Source organism: Hakea prostrata, chromosome 7 (genome assembly GCF_041222555.1).
Source record: "Hakea prostrata isolate BN-2017 chromosome 7, UWA_Hpros_2, whole genome shotgun sequence".
NCBI classification, from domain to species: Eukaryota; Viridiplantae; Streptophyta; class Magnoliopsida; order Proteales; family Proteaceae; genus Hakea; species Hakea prostrata.
In genome coordinates, this window is record NC_142606.1 from 65,045,234 (window position 1) to 65,067,356 (window position 22,123).

The 22,123-nt window shown below is 37.7% G+C and overlaps 1 protein-coding gene and 1 pseudogene across 1 annotated transcript; both read right to left on the minus strand.

Annotated features, from left to right (window-relative positions):
- Positions 1–649: 649 nt before the first annotated feature.
- LOC149011708 (ATP-dependent zinc metalloprotease FTSH 5, mitochondrial-like) lies at positions 650–16,183 on the minus strand. The gene is made up of 7 exons (XM_089160991.1): positions 15,739–16,183; positions 12,364–12,451; positions 8,084–8,347; positions 6,352–6,597; positions 6,132–6,256; positions 2,829–3,305; positions 650–2,443 (listed from the first exon to the last, which is right to left on the minus strand). The coding sequence occupies exons 1-7, from the start codon at positions 15,763–15,765 to the stop codon at positions 1,523–1,525; spliced, it is 2,148 nt and encodes a 715-aa protein (XP_089017117.1). The 5' UTR covers positions 15,766–16,183; the 3' UTR covers positions 650–1,522.
- On the minus strand, positions 9,441–12,045 carry LOC149011709 (putative pentatricopeptide repeat-containing protein At1g17630; annotated as a pseudogene).
- Positions 16,184–22,123: the final 5,940 nt, after the last annotated feature.

Consider the following 22,123-nt stretch of genomic DNA (forward strand, 5'->3'; position numbering starts at 1 on the left):
TTGTCGAACGAAACCTCATCTTTGGAGCCACTGATCAAGAAGCAGCTTCGAAATCAGAAGGAAAGTAAAAGCTTTTGATGGCCATCTATTGCTTATGCCATCCAACTGCATGTGAACAGTATTATATAGTGACCTGAAGTCAGGGGAGTGTACACATACCTTGTAGCAAGGAGATTCAAAATTCAATTCTTCTGGTGCAGATTGATAGAACACTTGAAAGAACTAGTATACTAAAAGGAGGTGAAAAACTACAAGTAGAAACTAGAAAGAAATGAAGAGTCATAGACTCAAAATGTGAAGCCTAGAGAGACTTGACATTTTGGACTCTTCATCTCATTCTTGAATGTTAGGCCCAATTAATGTAATGGTGTATTGGTATTTTAATATAATTAGTTACTATTAATGAAGGAATAATGAAGGAATAATGATTCATTCCCTAAAATTAAACTATAATCGGGGACGGATAATATTCGTCAAATATCTAATCAAATCGGATAATATCCGACTTAAAATTGGCATATCCAAATTTGAATCCGATTATCAATCGAATCATTCGAATCCAAATCCCCAAAAAAAACTGAATTTGAATGCCCTTAAACGGATATGAATACAAATCAAATTGCAATATGCAAACCCATTACTTCTTAGGGTTGTAAATGGCATGACTGATTCCCTAGTAAAGCGGGCCTTATCCAAGGAAGATAGGATATTTTGGCCTATTGTCAATCTGTGAATTCAAAGCTTGTGTAATGTAGAAGCTCTTCGTTTGAATGAAAACTGTCACCGAAAGAAAATATATAGGTATATAGAGGTAAATGATGACAAATCTATGCCAACACAGAGCTGTTCTAGTGGTGAAACCAATACCTCTTAGTGAAAAAGTCGTGGGTTCAACTCTTGCTAAAGCATATTAATATCCATCATCCAACCAGTTAAGAGATGACAGGTTCAATTTTCCTCCATCGAATGCAAAAGAAACCCAATCAACTCTGCGTACGACTTCTAACAACACAACTGAGCTACAATTAGCCTTAGGACTCGTTATGAAGTCAAATTGTAGCCTCAAAAATAGTAGTGAAACCTTCTTAATGAGAAGCCTCCAAAGTAGCCTAGAGCTCCTCACATGCACACCACATTGAATAACATAAATTTCAACAGCTTCTATTACGATTGAACTGAAATATTGCATGAACCTCCAGCTGACAAGAAGAGTACCATAACCAAATCAATCTTCATTTCAGTAACCCTACTTTTTCTCTATAACTTATGTCAACTTCAGGAGAAAACGAAGCCAGCATGAAACTTACAAGTTTTCCGGAGTTCACTCTCAACTAATACAACTTAGCGTCTGTAATTTCTACAGCTTGTGTTCCCTTCAGAATTCACAAATTGTGATCACAAGGAGAGACCACAAGGCTCTTCCCTTCCTTTTCAGGAGAGTAAACTGTCGGATAAATTACTATATGCACATTAAATTCAATATGGCGTAACAGGGTATCTGAACCTTACTGTGACACTTGCATTAAGACCCCACAGGAGCAACGCCTTTAGCCTTAGCGGCAGCTGTTGCAGCAGCGGCGGCGGCAGCAGCAGCAGCAGATGCTGTTGCAGCGGGTGTAGACGGTGGCACAGGTGCAGATTGTGAACTGCTTTGTGATGAAACATGTTGCTGCACTTGCTGCTGCTGTTGAGAGTTGACCTTGGCAAGTAAAGCTTTGATCTGGCTTCCTGTAAGGGTTTCTTGCTCAAGCAGGGCATTAGCTAGTGCATGCAACTCTTTACTGTGAGTTGTCAAAATGGTTTTTGCATTATTGTAGGCCCTATCCAAGAAACCTCTAACTTCCTTCTCAATAAGAAGTCTGGTCTCAGTGCTCATACTCTTCCCATTGTCGTCATAATCATGAGAAACAAGCCCTACCTCTTGGCTCATCCCATACTTGGTCACCATTGCTCTTGCCAAAGATGTTGCTTGCTTTAGATCATCCGATGCACCAGAGGTAACTTCACTGTCTCCAAATATGAGCTCTTCTGCAACACGCCCACCCATGCATACATCCAGCCGAGCAAGCATCTGCTTGCGTGAAATACTTGTCTGATCCTTGTCAGGCAGTTGCGCAACCATGCCAAGAGTCATCCCTCGTGGAACAATGGTTGCCTTGTGAACTGGATGAGCCCCATCAGTATGGACGGCCACAAGGGCATGACCACCCTCGTGGAAAGCAGTAAGCCTCCGTGATTCATTTGATATTACAGCTGATTTGCGCTCACTTCCCATCATGATTTTATCCTTGGCATATTCTAGATCATCCATGCTCACTGCTTTAGCACCATCCATTGCAGCCTTGAGAGCAGCAATATTTACCAAATTTGCAAGATCTGCACCTGAAAAGCCAGGTGTGCCTCTGGCAATGATCATTAGATCAACATCATCTGCCTTGAGCACCTGCAGGACAGTACTGAGATCAAGTTAACAGGTACAAAAAAGACCAAAATGATAATATCAAAGTCATCCCTTAGGTTGTAATAAGGAATGACAGCAAAGCTAATTAGTAATACAGACACGAAGGACTGGACACCTTCAACTTTGCCTGGCAAAGAGACCATGTATCTATATTCCTCAAGGCATTGTGGTAAGTCATTCATGTAATTGGTAAAGACAAATGAATGTGGTACTAAATGGCCATCATCATCTGTACCGGTCATCTCCTCAGGCACCACATCTGAGGATGGAGCCCACAGATGAAGCTCATTAGCAGCACCTACCAATTTTATTAACAGCTCATGGTGTTCCAGGGCATCTTAAATGTTCAAAGCACTAGATGGATTACCTTAGACATGTGAGATTCCATGATCTGCCGCCGTCCTTCTACGTCAGGATTGGGAACAACAATGTGGCGGTCAAACCGCCCCGGTCTAACAAGCGCCTTGTCCAATGATTCTGGGAAGTTGGTTGCAGCAATGACAATAATCCCTTCATTTTGTTTGAAACCATCCAGTTCTACAAGCAATTGATTTAGTGTCATCTTCATATACTGTTGGTCCTTTGGATTACGGCTACCCCCTATCGCATCTATTTCATCAATGAATATTATACAAGGGGAACGCTTCTTTGCCGCTGCAAAAAGATCCCTTACTCTCCTTGCTCCCACACCCACAAACATCTCCTCAAACTCACTGCCGCTGCATGAAAAGAAAGGCACTCCAGCCTCTCCAGCAATGGCCCGTGCTAACATAGTCTTTCCTGTTCCAGGTGGGCCGACGAGCAAAACACCTTTAGGAAGCTTGCCTCCAAGACGAGTGAAGCGCTGTGACAAACAAAAAACAAAATAATGAAGGCTGGAAACCTTACAGTCCCCCCACCACCACCCAAACCCCCGCACCACTCACCCCCCACCCCAAAAAAAATTAAATTTAAAAAACCCAAAATAATGATAATAGTAATAATAATAACAATATATATAAAGGCAATCTTGGGGAGGCCGACAAACATCAAGTAGTGAAGCCGGGAACGCTAAATAAAATAGACAAGAAATTAACCTGCAGTATTACCCTCAAAGAATAATAATCTGCAACAGTAAACTAAAAACTACTACAAAAATAGATGGAGGTTGATAAGTGACCAGAAACCACAATTAAGATCAAGTTAGAAAAAATATAAAGGTCAGGATACTAAATTTCTATTTAATAGTTCTCTTCTAATAGAATTCAATGTAAAAGAACCAACATGCAACATTCAGCACTGTTTGGTCAGCAGAAGCAGAAGCAGAACCAAGACTGAGCCATTGATTAAGGAGGAGATACACTGACTGAAAGTAGTGCACGATATGGTAACCACCTCATGATGGATCCCACTTGATCACTACAAGGTATCAAGTATCGACACATCAATCATATGGATCATCCTTATTCTTGGTACAGAGAATATTTTAGATGAAATTATCCAACGTTGGGCTTGGTCATCAACGTACGAAACTAAAAATATGGAGCCATGAACCATCTTTTAACCTAGAACTCAACCATACATAAAATCATTGAACAGAAATCTTTGATCTATGTACACAAATTTATTTATCAGACAATTAAATCATAACTTGCAAGGTTTGAGGTTAAAAAATAAAATAAAATAAATTTCTGAAGTAATGGTCACGATCAGGCCTACAGCTTTGGCCAATCCAATTGTTAACACCACATACAAAAACATGTGCCAAGAAAAACACTTCATCCAGCAATGACTGTCCTCACTTGAAAGATTCTTAATTTAAGCATAGCTTAGTGTTAAAACCCCACTTATTGCCTAATTATCCCAGTTCCAATTTTGGTTTTGAAATTCTTCCCAGATTTTTCAAACTAGAAGAGTGGTAACAAAGGTAATGCAGCAATTTTCATTAAAAGTCTAATACATGAATTGATATACGACAAAAGTTGGGCCAAACAAATCTGCCAGACAAACGAGGAAAAAAGAGAAGTCCGAAATCTCACTATACCTAGAAAGAAGAGTGTTGCAGTATATATTAGGTTATGAGTGTGTTACATAGATCTGTATATGGCATCAAATACCAACATGCATTCATGAAAAATAAGAAACATACACACATGCATTGTAGACTTAGATCTACCAGCCCCCAAGACATAATGCATAACATGTTAATAAAATGAGAATGGGTAATGATTTGTTTAAAATGAGTTATCTCAATGTTCTCTATCAAGTATTAACATATGCATGGGAATAAACCTGTATAAGATGGCACAACTCTATGTGTCAAATGCAGAAGCAATTACAAGGTCTCAAGACCCAAAACTGATTCCTTCTGCATGCACTAAATTGCTTCTACAGATGAACAGCTTTAATCACATGATTTCCTAGAGGGATAACTGAAAATGAACCTGCACACAAGAGTTCAAATCTATTCTCATGCAAAAAGAAGACTACAATAGTTCTTCATAAAGACCCTATTCCTGGCTCACAATGAAAATTTTTTTCCAACATTGAAAGCCTCACCATCTCTAAGAATCAATCCCATTTTTTATAGGAAACGACTAGAAAATGTGCACGTTGAAAGAACTCAAAGGTAGAGAAAGGTTAGGAACCAAAACCCTTCTAAAGCTTTTCTCAATACAGTTCTATTTTTCCAACTTTATTATATGCCTTTTGTGTGATAAACCCACTCATGCAGCTAGAGATATAAGATAAAAAGGTACAAGATTTAAGGAACATGAAACAAGACGCACACAATATGAAAACAAATATTGTCTTTGATGCTGAATTAAAGACATATTTAAGAAAGAAAAAGCCCATTGGGTTAGGCTCATCAAAGGCCTAAAGCTATCACCTGAATCAGCCCATGGCTTTCATGGGCTAGGACTGTTTTAGTGGGTTAAAGTTAGCCCACATATGTTGAACTTCATAGTCTAGACCTAAACCCAAGTCTAGTATTTGAAAAGTCAATAAAAGGGGTTGTGGTTTGAAAATAAATGAACTCATTGCCAAAGGAGTTTCCTTTGTCAAGAGTTAGGTAGTAGTTGAATTATTAATAGGTATGTGGTGTTAGCTAGTGGTTGGATGTTACCATTAATGTTTGTCTCTTTAGAATGCTATATAAAGAGACTTATGTAAGAGGTGTAGACAACTCATCAATTGAAATCAAATCGCTTTGTTAGCATTCCTTCTCTATGGAGAATCCTTGTGTTTGATCAAGGTAGGTTGGTGTTCGATCCACCTTGCAGTGTGAAGCCCGAGTGTTACATTGTTATTCTCAATTCCCTTATATTGTCCTTTCAAGTTTGCCCCTATTTTGAAGATCTATTCAGCCCATATTGTTAGGCTATTATCCTTATAATCCCACTCTAGTTTCAACCCTCTTTAAATTATGTTTCATTTTAAGTCTATCAAATCTGAACTTGATTCCCTATAAAAAGTCCTATATTCCTATTTGGCTATTGTTTTGATCAATCAAATACAGTACTACATTAGTCTTCTGGTGCGATGAAATAGATCCTAGATGTTAATGGCAAGTTTTACTGCTATGAAAAGAAGCAAGTGCAAGGTTTTGTCCCTCGTGATTGGAAATGAGAAACAGATAACTATGGATCATGGAAGTTCGCTGAAGACATCAATTCAACCAAATATATACCTTAGGATCTCGAAGATAATGTACAATTTCCTCAAGCTCAGCTTTAGCCTCATCAACACCCTTCACGTCATTAAATTTTGTATTAGATTCCATGCTAGGCTGCACTTCTTCATTCAGTCCAAGTCCTGTATCATATCAAAAGGAATTTTCACCCATTCACTGATCCATCGAAACCACAAACCCAAAAGAGGCACACGAGGATCACAAAGAACATAAATACCTTTACTTATTCCCCTGTCCTCAATGAGTGCTCCAACCCCTGAAATCAGGAGAAATCCTAATGCAACCATGCGAAATGTACGCCACAACTGGTCTTTGAAATGCCCGCCTTCCGATGCCACCATATGAATGGGCACACTGGCAGTTCCAAGTAAACCATCTTTTGTAGGCCTTCCCATATTTCTGAAAGCTGAAAGGCCACCCATAGTTTCTTCCCCCCTCGGTGCACTAGAAATTCCTCTGATTCCTGCATGAAGTTCTGGTTAAATGTTTCCATAAAGATAAGCTAATCTTTCAATCTTTGCTAGCGAAACCACATACAAATGCTGAAAAGGCAATTAAAAAGAGAAGTATAGGTGGCCAATGATTACTTATAATCAAGATAAGTATCCAAATGGAAACCAAATATAGAAATTGAAAACCCTCAAAAAAAGGGCCTAGATATAGTCAGCAGCAAACCAAAAATTTTACACAACAGAGAAATCTAATATCAACCTTCCCTACAATTCAAAACTCAAAATACTTGAGAAAAACTCATAGTTTTCGATACATAAATTGAAGTTTTCCCTAAAATGTTGGATCACTCTTTCTTCAGATTGAAAGAGGATCACTGTCGAAACTTTGCACTGAAAGGGGAGCACACTAGAATAACAAATCATCAGGACAAAAGCAGCCTGAATAACATAGATAAGACATTTCATCCTTGCACCTCCATGGCACCCCATCTGAATAAACAAACCAATACAGGGCCAATTTGGAAATTAGAAGGGATTGTCCTATTGACACCCCTTAAGGTGTCAAATAATATATAAACATACATTTCTGCCTTCTTAATTTGACATGCATTTTCCATTCTTCTTCTTTCTTTTTTTTGGGGTAAACACATACATTTTTCTTTCAGTGAAGATAAAACCTGTTTCTTTACACTTGTACTCAAGAAGCATGCAATGAAATCTCTCATTTACCCAACTTGATGAAATTCTCGGAATAAGACAAACAGCAAACGAAAGAAGGTTGCAAATTTAAGTAAACCTATAGAAGGATCTTTCAGACAATCCCTACGTAGAAAAGCCAAGTCTGAGCACATTGTGGATACTTTGAGCAGAAAAGTAAAACCCCCAAGAACCTACGGTTAGAATCAAATGAGAATCCCAAAAAAGACTATCTCACAAAACAAATAAGGGAAGTTGAAAGGATATGAAGACAACTCAAACAAGATGGCAAGTAATTAATTTACATTCTTAGCAAATTTGTAATGCAAATGTGAAGCACCATTAAGCAAACAGTGAAGAATATATCCTAATCTGTTAAAACCTACTAAGGAAAGTGATTCCAAAATGGCGATGTTGCTTTAACTTCAGGATAAGATCTGTCTTTTTCATATTTAACTGAAGCACCTGAACTAAATTATTACATAGTATATCCTCACTTCTGCTTCAACTTATTGGAATTTCTGCACAAGGCAAGAAGCGCAATGTCAATAGATAACCTTCAAAGGTAACCCCTAAAGCATTTACCAACAACCAATGACATACACAGGCAGAAGCACTTAAAACAGCTATCCAGTTGTATAACAAACAAACCCACCCACCATAAAAATTAAAAAATAACAAAATAAAATCCAAAGTCAACACACGCCACTATTCAGAAAAAGCTAGAAAGGTCAAAATATCAAAGCACCAATGATGATCAAAACAGTCGGTGCAAACTGATGGAACAGTTCCCAAACGCACCTCTCTGCAATGTCTTGAGTAATTCACTTTCATCCAGTCTATCCACTTTGACTAATGCTTTGACATATTCAGCGAGCGCTGAGGGGTTAGAATGTAATGAAGGTTGACTTTCAAATAGTCTTATCACCCCTTCTGGATCACTTCGGCGGTAAAGTTCTTTAAGCAATGTGACATCATTTGCCCCATCTGCATGACGTGCTTTCCGAGATAAACTGCCAACATAACTTGACAGACACCTTCGTTGTGCACCCAAAAGTCTACTCACTGCAATCGGAAAAAAAAACCAAAAACCAAAATGAACAAGTTTGCAGAAAAATATCAACATCTAAAACAAAACCAAGCAAATGCTGCAAATATGCATGGATGGCTATGTAACGGAATGAGTTTAGTCCACTGTTGAGAATCAGAGGTCACATGTGGCCAAAAAGACAACCACAACAACAGGGCAGCAAGTCAGAGCTGCAAGGATTCCGTGCAAGACTAGCTGACAATAACAAAAACATAGAAAATGCCAACATAAATACCAATTCTATGTAAAATATATAATGTTGCAAAGATTCCATTACAAACCTATCTGACAGACCCAGGTTTGCTGATCTTTGAAAATAGAAAAGCTTCCAAACACAAATACATTTATGATCAGGAAATGACCCCATGCTCAAGTTAAATAGTGCAATGAGAAGTCAAATAAAAAATGGGCCACACAATAAACCATGATACATAAAAGGCAAATGCAGTGGAGTGTCAAATAAGACTAAGAGTAATACTTGTTGTTTCATGACTATGAATAGCAAAATGTACCCAAAACTTGCAGGATGAAGACTTTGGTCTGGCCTTTCAACCAGCCAGAAACCCAATTTGGTCTCAAACTGGTTGAAACCAGTGTTTTATTATTATTATTGTTATTATCACTCTCTTTTTTTCTATTCTTTTCTTTTTTTTTTTTTTTTTTTGGGGGGGGGGGGGGGGGTGGGGGTGTGGAAGGGGAGGGGAGGTTTGAAAGTTGACACGTGATTGACCACTCAGAACTTGTTATAACCATGTAAACTGTCAAAACTTGTTGACACAATTGAAACTAAGTTGTCAGAATCGGTTGAAACAGTTAAAAAATACTGTTGAAACTTGTCAAAATGTAGTATTTGTTGGACTACAAGACCATCTTGTCTCGGACTCCTGAGGAACTGAGATATACTGGTTCCAACAAGATTTGCTTCCATGAAAGTGGCTAATGACTTACAAACTAAGACAGAAACAAAGCTCACTAAGCCCTTCATCGTTTCCCAATTTGAGATAATACCTAACCCCCCTAACCCCCTTAACCCCCCCCCCCCCCCAAAAAAAAAAAAAAACCCTCTGCCTGTGAGGAAGCCTTCAGCACCGGGTTTATAGCCTTTTTACCTATGCTTCCAATTATGCCACACACCATTAAGTTCCAATTCTCCAACTCCTTTTCCAAATGGATAGACTTCAGGGGTGCTATAACAGGCCCAATCCTTTCTTTTTTTCCATTGTTTTTGCATTGAACCCACATAGGCATATTAATCAGTAATCTTTGAAAGAACAGAACCCATTCATGAAATGATGGAAACCGCAGCCATCCTCACAATAACTTCACATTTTGTCATCCTAGAGAAAAAAATCATCTAGTTATGACAATCAACACAAACCCGAAGACTCCTTATTACCCTAATGCCAGCATATTGGAAGGCAGTATAGACTGTCCAAATGCAATTGCAAGCTTCTCGCTGCGCCCATACAGTATCTGCTTCTTCCCCTCATCTTCTACATCTTGCAGTACAAACTCTTGTCAGGTACATAGCCCTCAATCTCCATTTGTAGAACCAAACCCTTGAGGATTTCATACACTTCATTGAAACCAAGATGGGAGGTGTTCCCAGCTGAGAACATATAAACCTTCTTGTGCACCTCAATCCAGCTTTGGCCTGTACTTTTTCGTAAGCCCTTTGACCTTGCTAACCATCTAACTTTGGCAGAATCCTCCCATTTTCCACATGCAGCAAAGATATTGGAGAGCAGCATGTAACTTCCAGTAGTCTCTCTCTCAAGGCTAAAAATCCTAGAGGCAATCTCTTCAGCCAGCTCTGTATTTCTATGCATCCTGCATGAGTTCAACAAAGCACCCCAAACGCATTCATTGGGTTCCATTGGCATCATTTTCACAATCTCGCTTGCCTCTTGCAGTTGGCCACCCCGTCCAAGAAGGTCAACCATACAAGCATAATGCTCCATTTTAGGTGGAACCTTGAACTCCGTGATCATCCGATCAAAAAGCACACGACCTTCATTGACAAGGCCAGCATGGCTACATGCTGACAAAAGACCAACAAAAGTTATCCCATCAGGGTTCATTCCGGCACTAAGCATCTCACTGAAAGTACTTAGAGCATCCTCCCCAAAACCATGCATTCCATACCCCAAAATTAATGTGTTCCAAGAAATTAAATCTCTACTTCTTATCAAATCAAAAACTAGTCGACCCTGTTTCAGACTCCCACACTTTGTGTACATATTTACCAATCCATTTCCTACCAAAATATTTCTATCCATCAGTGCTCTAATGACATGGCCATGGATCTCCCTTCCGAGATGCAATGCTGCTACTTCTGCACAGACTGATAAAATACTGGCAACTGTTACTGAATTGGCCTTCACATTAAAATGCTGCATTTGACGGAAGATTCGTATGGATTCGTCAGCATGCCCCTTGGAATAAAACCCACCAATTAGTGCACTCCATGTTACCACATCAGGTCTCATAAATTGGTCATTCATATTCTGCAACTGTGAGAAAAACTTATAAGCTTCATCACAGTATCCAGCTTCAGCAAAGGAGGATATTAATGCATTCCAACTCACCATGTTCTTGATTTTAATCTCTGAAAATAGCTTCATTGCAGCCTCAGTATTTCCATGTTTACCATAAACACATATAAGGGAGTTCTTCACAAACACATAATCTTCAAAACCAACCCTAATGACATATCCATGGATCTCCTTACCCTGACTGAACGCATCAAAATATGCACAAACAGACAAGACAACAGCAACTGCTTCTGCAGTGGCACCATTCTTTCTCATTCTCATATCACCAAATAACCTCAAAACTTCCTCATGCATCCCACATCGAGCATGGGCTGACAATAGCGATGTCCATGTCACAAGATTAGGCTCCAATCCTTCCTCTTCCATCATTCTAATTATCTCAACAGCACCATCACAATCAATATTTAAAGCAAATCCTGAAACGATAGTATTCCAAGAAGTAGAATTTTTGTGAAGCATCCTATCAAACAACCTCCGTGTGCAGCACATCTCCCCAAGCTTTGCATACATCCCCATCAATTCATTTGCAACATGAAGATGAAAGTGGAAACCCAACAAGATAACATGAGCATGTATGATCTTGCACAATTTTGGGCTCCCCAAGGAAGCACAAGCTCTTACAACTAAAGGGAAAGTGAAACCATCTGGGACAATTCCCAGGTTACACATTTGAAGGTAAAGTCTAAGGGACTCCTCAGAGTACCCATGTGATAGATTTGCTCTCATGATGGAGTTCCAAAGTAATATATTAAAACTGCACTCAACAGGAATGCTACAGAAGACTTTTCTCGCATCCACCACAAGCCCAAAACGGCTGTAAATCGAGGTAAGTCTTGCAGCCAGAAATGCAAACTGATACACTCCCCTGAGGATGATCTGTGCATGAACCTGCTTAGACTCTTCAACCGTTGTACACTGCTGGAGAAATTGATCAAATAAATCAAGAATATTTTTGTTGTCATCGCTGCGGTTGTTGACAGTGTTGCAGTTGCTGTAAACATTTTCGTCTATTTGGCTTACCAAGGTCCTATATACTGCCGAAGGAGATCAAACAAATTCATTTACTATAGTCTCAGTATCACTATGTGAATGTGTACATGCTGCAAACTAAGCAGCATCTTAGACTACACGGCTATATTATATGCAAATCTCAATATCTAAAGAAATGGTAAACTACAAGCTTGAGCAAGTTAAATTCGAGTGAGTAAAGGACAACTGAAGCATGACATGAGAAATTTAAACATGGAAGTAATGACCACATATAAGAGTCACTTGCACAGGAAATATAGCTAGGCTAAAACACCAAATACAAATGTTACATTTTTTGAAACTGGGAAAGGAAAAACACCTCAAAACAATAGTATCTTGAAGATTACTATTAAGAGTAAGCTTCGTATAATATACAGCTGGAGATTAAATGCAAATAATAAGCATACCTCCACTGCCTGGCAAATTTTGGAAAGGAAGAAGTGGTCGAACATAGAGCTCCTTGAATTGCCTCACCTCTGAATGCTGCCTTGAGACCTGTTGCAGTAAACAAGATATTCAATCAAAATGGACCAATAGAATACCACCATAAATCAGAGATATAGACTGGCCACACAAAACATAAAGATCATGATGCACTATTTGGAAACTAGCAGCAGTGGCAGGATAAGAAGAACCATGGTTCACAACTCGTAGTCCCTCAAGAAATCCTACTCTCACTAGGAATCTTAGTCTACCATGGAGGCATGGAGTTCTGTTTTTGGTTTTTTTCCTAATTTGACTGGATTCTCCTCCTAGCTCAGGCTGGTTTAGAACTCTACAAGTCCCCAGTCCGGTTTGGTTTGGTTTTCTTTAGAAAGTTAAGTCTTTGAATTACTCGGAGTTTAAGTCTGTAGTACATTTTATGTCTATGTTCTGTTTTCGAGTCAGTTTTGGAGATGTTTTGAGTCTTTCATTGGTCAACTAAGCAATCAGTTCCACCAGTGGTTGGTCTGAGCCATCCTAGTCATGTTAGAAGAAAATTAATCAGATTGAGGCGATAACAATATCATTTGCTGGAACTGAATTGTTTGTAATGTCCAGTTCATAATATGTATCCCTTTGTTATGATTCTGGAATAGTAAACAATTTAATACATCTACGGAGCTCCCAAAGTAACTGATTTATCTATGCTAATACAATGTACATATATAGCTAGAATGGGCCTCGCAAATTATCTATATAATACAATCTACACATATCCATGTAGCCAGCCATTAAGAGAGACAAAAGTTGAAAAAATAAGAGTTGGCATCTTGCCTCTATGTTTGATGAAGTTAGAAATTCAATTAATTAGAGTTATTATAATATTTGGTTCAGCTCTTGGCAATAGGACTTCGTAGGTAGTACAGTTGATTTTGAAGTCTATTTCAGTTTATATCAAATAGATTTAGAATCAAGTTATGACTCAGTCACTTGAAGATTTAAGAATTTTTTTAATCTATATAATAGCATGAATTCGAAGATTATGTGTTAGATTTTGGGTTTTGGATTTTGGTACTGAATGAAAGTGCTCAGCATGTTGCTGCCTAGAGCTAGTCCCCCAATCTTTCTCCCTCCTCTGAAGTCCTCCCTTAAGGTCCAATCTTCCCCTTCTGTTTAAGTTCATCTTGACGTATTTGCTTTACCATATTATGATCCTCCCAGATTAGTACCTATTAATTGCTCTCCTGTTACCTTGCTTGCTTACTGTTCTTTTAGCCATGTTTTCAGAACCATGAGAATCAATCAGACTCGCTGTTTGTAAGTCCAATTGCCTTGGTTTGGTCAAGAGTTCTCCTTTCATGAGTGACAAATCTTAGGATCTGGTCACCCAAATCTTTCCCTGTAGCCAGTTTTAATTAAGCAACGGAAGATGATTTCTAGAGTTCTGCCCAAGTTTGTTTCAGAATCTGTTTAATCCATTCATTGTTGCTGATTGGGCTGGTTCTTGGTTAGTTTCAACAGAGGGTTAAGAACCTGATTCTGAGATCTTATTTTTTATTGGAGGTCATACAGCTGAGTTTTCTCAACCAACTTGCAGCTGGGTTGCTCATGACCTGCTGTTGCATTACTGCTGGTAGGCAAAGTTGTGACAAAGAGGACACCTTCCTCATTATCTGATTAATCCCCTTTCCCGGGTATATTAATCAGCCACCAATGAACCTTGAACTGTATTTCTCGTCCTGAAATTTAATCTTAGAAAAGCCTTCACTTCAAGTTCAATTTAATATTTTAATGTTGGTCCCCTCAATTGGTACTTTACACATATAGTTCAAGCTGCTCCATCGGTTCTTCACATTTGGTAATTATTTGATTTTTTGGATCCACAACTATTCAGCTTAACTGTTTAATAACCCTAATCCCATCACAATTCTATGAGATTCAGAATATATTTTGTGAAACACAGAGGCAACCCTGCATTAGATGCTATGGTGGGTTTTGAGGGACACGGTGGCAATAAGTTCCATGCTTGGGACTTGGCCGATATCATTCTATTCTTCTTCTATGTGCTTGCAGTAATCATTTTGATGGGTCAACAGGGTTCAATTTGTTCATGAAAATCAAGCCCCTACTCAGTCCGTAGTTTCTCAATTATCGTCTGCATCTTAAAAACAAGACTTCAATGTCCTGTATCTCCAGTTTTAGATCTTAGATTTCAGATTTATGACCCCTAATTTCAAACTTTGAATTTTGTGACGAGTCTTAAGAGTCCTACTTTAACTAGGATTCTTGATTCTACTTGTTCTGAAGGTCAGATTCTCTCAGATTATCAATCTCTTTGGAATTGAGATATTTAATTATTAATTTGATATTCTGCAGAGATATTCTAGACCATTAAGTGACTTTCGACAAGAAATCATTCCAATCTGAATAAGGAAATTGGTACATATTGAAACTCTCTTCAATCTGGTCTTCCCCCTTCCTTGTGCCTTTTTCTTTCGCTTGCTTAGGATTCCTAAACCTTATCACTTTCGGCTTCTACAAACCCATCAGACTAAAATGGAAGAGGATCCAATGAAGAATGCCAGCTAGCGAGATGATCAAATTAATCCTAGCGCTATTACTTACCATGTGCATCAAGCCATTACGAATCAAATTGTCAACACAAACTGAGTTTTCAATCATAATGTGAGGTTGCATTCCTAGATTGTTCCCGAACCCTCAAAAAAATAAAATTACTTTTCAAGATTCAGCAATGTTGATCAATCCATTATGCGAAACCAAAAGTTGCCTTTTTCATAAAGCTGACAACTTGTCATTGCAGGTTTCTATTTGCTTGTGACAAAGCCTGAGCATCCTAACGGAAAAAATCATATGCAATCAACGCTACTTCTTTTTCGCGTTGATGTAGAGAATATCCTTCCCAGAAAGTTCTAACACCTACGCTCTCCCTAACACCTCCCCTTCACCCCAGGGGGCGCCGCCCTTCCTTTGCTCTTCTGACTTCATTATGCTCCACAGTTCAACATTCTTGGTTAGGAACAGACAATCCCGGTCTGTCAACATCAACGCCAAGCTTGAAATAGGTCAGAATAAAACCCAACAATGACCAGTACCAATTTTCCCTCGAAACCCACCAATTTTCAAATACCAAATAATTGATTTTCTCGGGAGTGATTAATACCAATTTAATTGCATCTCAAATCATTAAAAAAAATCAATAAACATGACATAGATATGCAGCAACATTGCCCAACATAAGAAATGGGAGGAAAATCGGGTGATGTTTCAGGTTGACAGAAGATACATCTGCGGAAAAATCGCAGAAATGAAACTTGAAACAGTGTGAAGAAAGAACTGACCTGCGTCAGGAGTCGCCTCCAAGCCATCTGCTCTCAAGAAATCTATCCCGAGCGTCTCCCCTTTTGTTATTGTATAAGTCGCCAAGTTAAAAATTGAAGAATCGAATAAGAATAAATACCGAGACCTGATCTTAACTTACGACAACTTCAAGTTAGGGTTCTTAATCAAAACATCATGAATTTCATGGCACCGAACTGGCTTCCAACATTTTTCTTACGGTATCTCTCTTACAGTTACCACCCGATCATCTTATCGTTAATGACCTCCCCTGAGCTCGTTCTCGGGTTCTCGAGTTTATCGCCTATGGAAGATAAAATTTTGATCTTGTTCATATCTGTGACGGCGAGTTTTCCAACCTGCACACCGACCACTATTCCGCACCGTAGAGATGGTTCTCCTATCGAACCGGGAAGCAAACTAAATTGAACCCGGTTTGGAAAGACAAAAAGCTGAGAAATTGTTGTTTGACAATTCAGAAATTTTCTATAATTTTGAATGTTGAGATGGAATTTATATCTTCATTTGAGATAGAAGGGAGTTGATTCATACCAAAAAAAAAAAAACAGGAGTTGATTTTTCATTGTTGAATATTTTTTTTTTTTTTTTTTTTTTTTTTTTTAAATCAATAGGGTGGCCATTCTACCAAAAACAGCAAGGCCAAAAAAATTATCAATCACATGCCCAGGAAGGAAACCTACAGCTAAGCCCAGTAAAAAGCAGGCCCAATTTGGTGGGCCTGAAATATGTAAGTCCCAATGATGTCTTAACTCTCAACCCATTCCGCGCATCTGGGAGACAGGGAAAGGGTTTTCTCAACCCACACAACCTGCCAATATTGGGGCTTCTAGTCTTTATGTGCGAGAGAAAACAGAATTTTTATTTGTTGAATTGAGACATTTTATGAAAACCCTCCAAATTTGGACATAATCAAATCCTCTATCTTAATTTGGGTATGGTTCTTTGATTTGATTTAAAAATGTGACATGATTCACTCTTTTTCTAAACTTGATATCCAAACGCTCAAATCTGTCCATATAATAAAAATCCAAATAATAAACAATTAGTCTCATCCTCTACAGCCAAGCATTTAGCTGCTATCCAGAGACACTCAACAGATGAGTGTCGCGTGTATTCTCTATTTTTTCAACCCTCAGATTGGGACAAAATCTAATTATTCTTAAATCAGTTTAATCATTACTAGTTTATTATAACGTAGATCAAACAAAATAACTAAACCAAACCATCTATTATTTCCTCAAGCCTTCTTCTCTGTTTAAGAGTTGAGCCTGTATGTTCACCTTGAAGATCCATTCAATAAGTAATGGGAGCTCACGAGCAGACCCATCGAAAAAGACAATCTAGCATGCATAAAATCAAGGAGGATTTGGGAGAGATCTATGGATAAGCAGTAGCATGGGTTTTGAAGAAGTAGGGGAAAGGGTTATGCTTAGAGGTAGAGGAATTGGAGAAGGAGAAGGTTGTGCCATTGGTGGAGCTCTTGAACTAGATGGGATTAGGGAAGAAGGTAAGACCAAGACCTATCAAACTCACTAGTTCTGTTTTTCAATCTGGAAACCTATTGTCCTCGATCTTCGCATTTGAATTCAAACTAAGATTGCCATGGTACACTGGAGATGAAGTTATCAAATTGGGAGAGACCTGATTTGCAGAGAAAAAGGCAAAAACAATAACTGAGAAGAAGATGAGAGAAATAGAAAGATGATTTGATTTGATCAGGTTTCTAGTGAACCAACCATTATTAAATCTGTTTAGCTTTTCCGTTAACCTGAGGGTTGAAAAAATAAAGAGTACACGTTGTTGAGTGCTGCTGAATGCCAAGCTACAGAGGATGTGTACCCTGTACTCCATCCTATCATGACTATAATTGTTAAATAATTGTTGTCACATAAAAAAATAACCAAAAGAAAAAAATAAAGGGGGTAAGAAAACTGCACCATTGTTGCTCCCATCTCAACTTTTGCAATATATTAGAGATAACAATGTTATAACCCACTATCATAATTGATTGTATATAAATAAGTCATAAATGTAAATCTCAATTATACAAAAGATAACCTTAATAAAATTAACTTATATTAGCATTTTGGACAACAAGGTCATAATTAATAGTTTGGGTTCATATGCTAATTATTTTGGTAAACAGAGATGATTAATAAAAAACAAAAGTGTAAATTTTCCAGTCGGCTGCAATTGGTTTGGTTTCAATAAAAATCCTTCAATTTTTTTTTATTTTTTTATTTTTTATGAGAAGGATTAAAATTCATTAATTTGAACTATATCGTAGAAGATGTGTTATACACTTATACTCTTCCGGCTTTGGTTACGATTAGAAGGTGGAAGTGTTCTTGGTTCCAAATTGGAACCAAATTCTTTTAATATATTGAAAACGTTAAAAACTATGCCCAGTGGGAATGTAGCTAACATGGTAGAGTGCTCGCTTTGCATGCGAGAGGTGCGGGCCGCATCTCTAATACTTTGATCGTGAATGATGATTGGTTGCATTTGGTGGAGTTGGGTCATCACCATCCTCTGAATTTGAGGATTACACAATTTACTTCTAAATGTGTATACATTATTACGGGAAAAAATCGTTTGTTGTGCACAACGCAGTGCAGCACCATAGCTTGACACGTGTTAAATTCTTAATTAATGGCTCAGATTAAAAAACTGAATTTTAAACTAAAAATACCTACATTTATGACCCGTTTTAGCCAACTCCACCTATTTCTGAAAAAAGGGAAAACCGACCTAAAAATTTCTCATCGTTTGCCATTTCAATTCCATCTTCATCTGTGATATTACTAGAAAATCGACCTCCACCTCCCCAACAAACCACTGAATCATCCAAGGTTCGAGTAGCGCAGCTATGGTTGAACCCCAATGCGAGGTTTACAAACTCAAATGACGAACTTTTGGTAACTTCGAGCTGCCCAAAATCGTTTCTTCCTTGGCAAATGAGAAACCCACTAACATTCAGACCACAAGCATGCAATGCACCAGTGACCAAGCTGTTCATGGAGATGTTCCCAAACTGATTCTGAATCTCCTAAGCAGTTGTATTGTTAGTTGCTACTCAAAATCCCACAAGGAAACCCTACCCTTGATGTAATGGACTGAAACTTCAAATTCGTCAGTGCTGAAGGGAAATTATTCTGAACCCCTGTTCAACACATAGCGACTTGGGTCTCAACCGCTACAGCACAAACCTGATCATCCCCAACTATTACATCCCTCAATCTAACGCTAATGTTATAATAAACCCTTTTGGGTTCAAAACTCGTATTAGAGAAACTAGTATCCCAACAAAGCATGATAGATCCATCCCAAGTGAGTCCATAGAAGAAATTCCGGCCACCAGAGATTACTTCAAAAGATACATTGGGAAGGATAGAAATTGTCTGCCTTCCTCTTTAGCATTTGATTCTCTGGTAAGAGTTGCTTGAGAGAATCCACAAATAGTACCAGATTCGTAGCTAACGGTAAGAGTTGAGGCTGAACCGAGGCCACCTGACGGTGAAGGAAAGACAAAAGCAATGAAAAATATGACCACAATTACACAGGAAGGTAACGATGAGAAATTTTCAGGTCGATTTTCCCTTTTTCCAGAAATGGGTGGGGTTGGCTAAAACGGGTCATAGATGTGGGTATTTTCTTCTAAATTCATCTTTTTAATCTGAGCCATTAATTAAGAATTTAACGTGTCAAGCTATGGTGCCACATTGCTATTTACAGCAGAGAGACATGCACAACAGATGATTTTTTCCCGCCAGGATCTTCCCCTGACTTGTTTGACTACAGCAGCATGCCATAATAACCATTCAACAAAACCAATATGGTAACCTCCCAAGTTGTTGGCAATTTCATTGATTGCCTTACCTAATTCGTTCAAACCTTGGAGATCAAGGCATTGCTTCCAAGAAAGGAGATGTGCATGGTAGTCTACACAATATCTCCTAAAATATTTCTTCCTTTGTGAATGTAGACGTGATAACTTCTAGAAGGGAGGATATTTTTATTTTTACTTTTTTGGTAACCGGGCGAGAATATTATATTAAATTAAAGGGATAATTACTGTTACCCCCTGTACTTTGATTTTATTACTAATAAAACCCTGTTCTTTACAAAATTACTGTTGCCCCCCTTCCTTATAACGGTGTTAAGTAGCCGTTAAGTTTGAATATGTAATGTCCACTTTGACCTTCATTAAAATTAAGAAATCAAAAGACGATACTACCCCATTTATAAAAACCAGATTAAATGTCAATTTTACCCTAACTTCATTTATTTTGACTTAAAAAAATATTGGTTTTCCACCTTCACTAAACTTATTTATTCTGAATTAAAGAAATTGGCAAAATTCAAATTCGATTTGGTTTCCCACCTTCTCCTCTAGCATACATAGGGAAGGAAACCACAAAATTTTTTTTTTTTTTGGGGAGGGGGGACTGGTGCTTTTTTAATATTGGAAACGAAACGTAACACCTCCCCATGGGAGTTTAAACTTTTAACCGCTTTACTAACCCACCATTGACGAAACCACAAAATCTTGCCAGAGAAGGAATTAACGAAGTAGGTGATATTCAGTTTCCAAATTTGAGTTGAATTCTATCTTCCCTCCTCTTCGGTTTCTATTTTAATTTTATTCAATTATTATTTCTTTATTTTGGTGATTTTTTTTTAGAGTAAAACAGATTATGATTATTTTTTTCTCTACAATTAATTAAGGGTATTACTGTAACTTGACAGAAGGGTAAATAAGTAAAGAGATAAGTAAAAGGGTATTTTGGGATTTTTAGAAAATATGGAAATGCCACATCATCAGTAAACTAACGGAACTTAACAGTAGGGGGGCATTAGTAATTATAGACAAAGTTAAAGGTTGGATTAGTAATTTTGCAAAATACAGGGGATACATTAGTAATAAAATCAAAGTACAGGGGGGCAATAGTAATTATCCCTAAATTAAAACAAAAACACACAAGAGGAGATTATGAACAAATTTTTTTTTTTTTTTTTTTTTTTTTTTTTTCCCTTTCTTTTTTTTTTTTTTTTTTTTTTTTTTTTTTTTTTTTTTTTATTAATTTTTTTTTTTTTGGTTTGTATTTGTTTTTTTTTTTTTTTTTTTTTTTTTTTTTTTTTTTTTTTTTTTTTTTTTTTTTTTTTTTTTTTTTTTTTTTTTTTTTTTTTTTTTTTTTTTTTTTTTTTTTTTTTTTTTTTTTTTTTTTTTTTTTTTTTTTTTTTTTTTTTTTTTTTTTTTTTTTTTTTTTTTTTTTTTTTTTTTTTTTTTTTTTTTTTTTTTTTTTTTTTTTTTTATTTTTTTTTTTTTTTTTTTTTTTTTTTTTTTTTTTTTTTTTTTTTTTTTTTTTTTTTTTTTTATTTTTTTTTTTTTTTTTTTAACTTAATGGAGGGCTCACAAAGTTTGACAAACACATTTGTAGAGAGAAGAAATTTCTCCTCTCTCAGCCACTTATGTTGACTTTGAAGAGAAGCTTCTCTTCTCTTATCTCCACCGAATTCACCTATTTATGACAAAGGAGACAACCATTAATATGGACGGTAAGTCCTTTGACAAATTGTCAAGGGAGATAAGGCAACGTTCATCCTTTCTCCTCCTCTCCAGCTATAAATAGGGGTGTGGAGGTTTGCTTGAGTAGCAGAGAAGTGTAGAGAGAAGCAAGAGAGTGAAGCCAAGTGAGAGAGGCTAAGCCAAGTGAGAGGCAAGCCAAGTGTGGAAACACTCCTCTAGAGTTGAGAGTGTGAGTTGAGAGAGGGTGTACAGGGGTATCCGGTTTTGGATACAGGGTTGGGTTGGGTTGTAAATCCAAGCACTGTACAAGAGTTGTATTTCAACTTTCTCATAGTGAAGGTCTCATTACGCCCGTGGATGTAGGCAAAGCCGAACCACGTATATTGTTGTGTTGGTGCTTCCTTTGTGATTATTTCCTTCGTTATATTTCACGTGGGTCCCATACAAGTACTATTCACGTGGGCCCCACATCGACACTATTCACAACACTATTCACACGGGCACTATTCACGAATACATTTTTGTATTGTTTTTCTCTGTCGATCTTTTACACAGGAGGGAAAATAGTGAACCGTCTATCGGTCTTTTTCCCAACAAGTGGTATCAGAGCCTGGTTCGCGTGACTGTTCGTAAAAGATGTCGATGGAGGGAAGCGTCGTAGGACGGATGATCAGTTTGAACGGGAGCAACTGGATGATATGGAAATCCAAGATGGAAGATTTGCTATATTGCAAAGACTTGTATGCTCCCATAGAAGGTGCATCATCAAAACCAGAGCAGATGTCTGAAGCGGAATGGAAAGTCCTAGATCGAAAAGCCGTTGGTTTCATACGCCA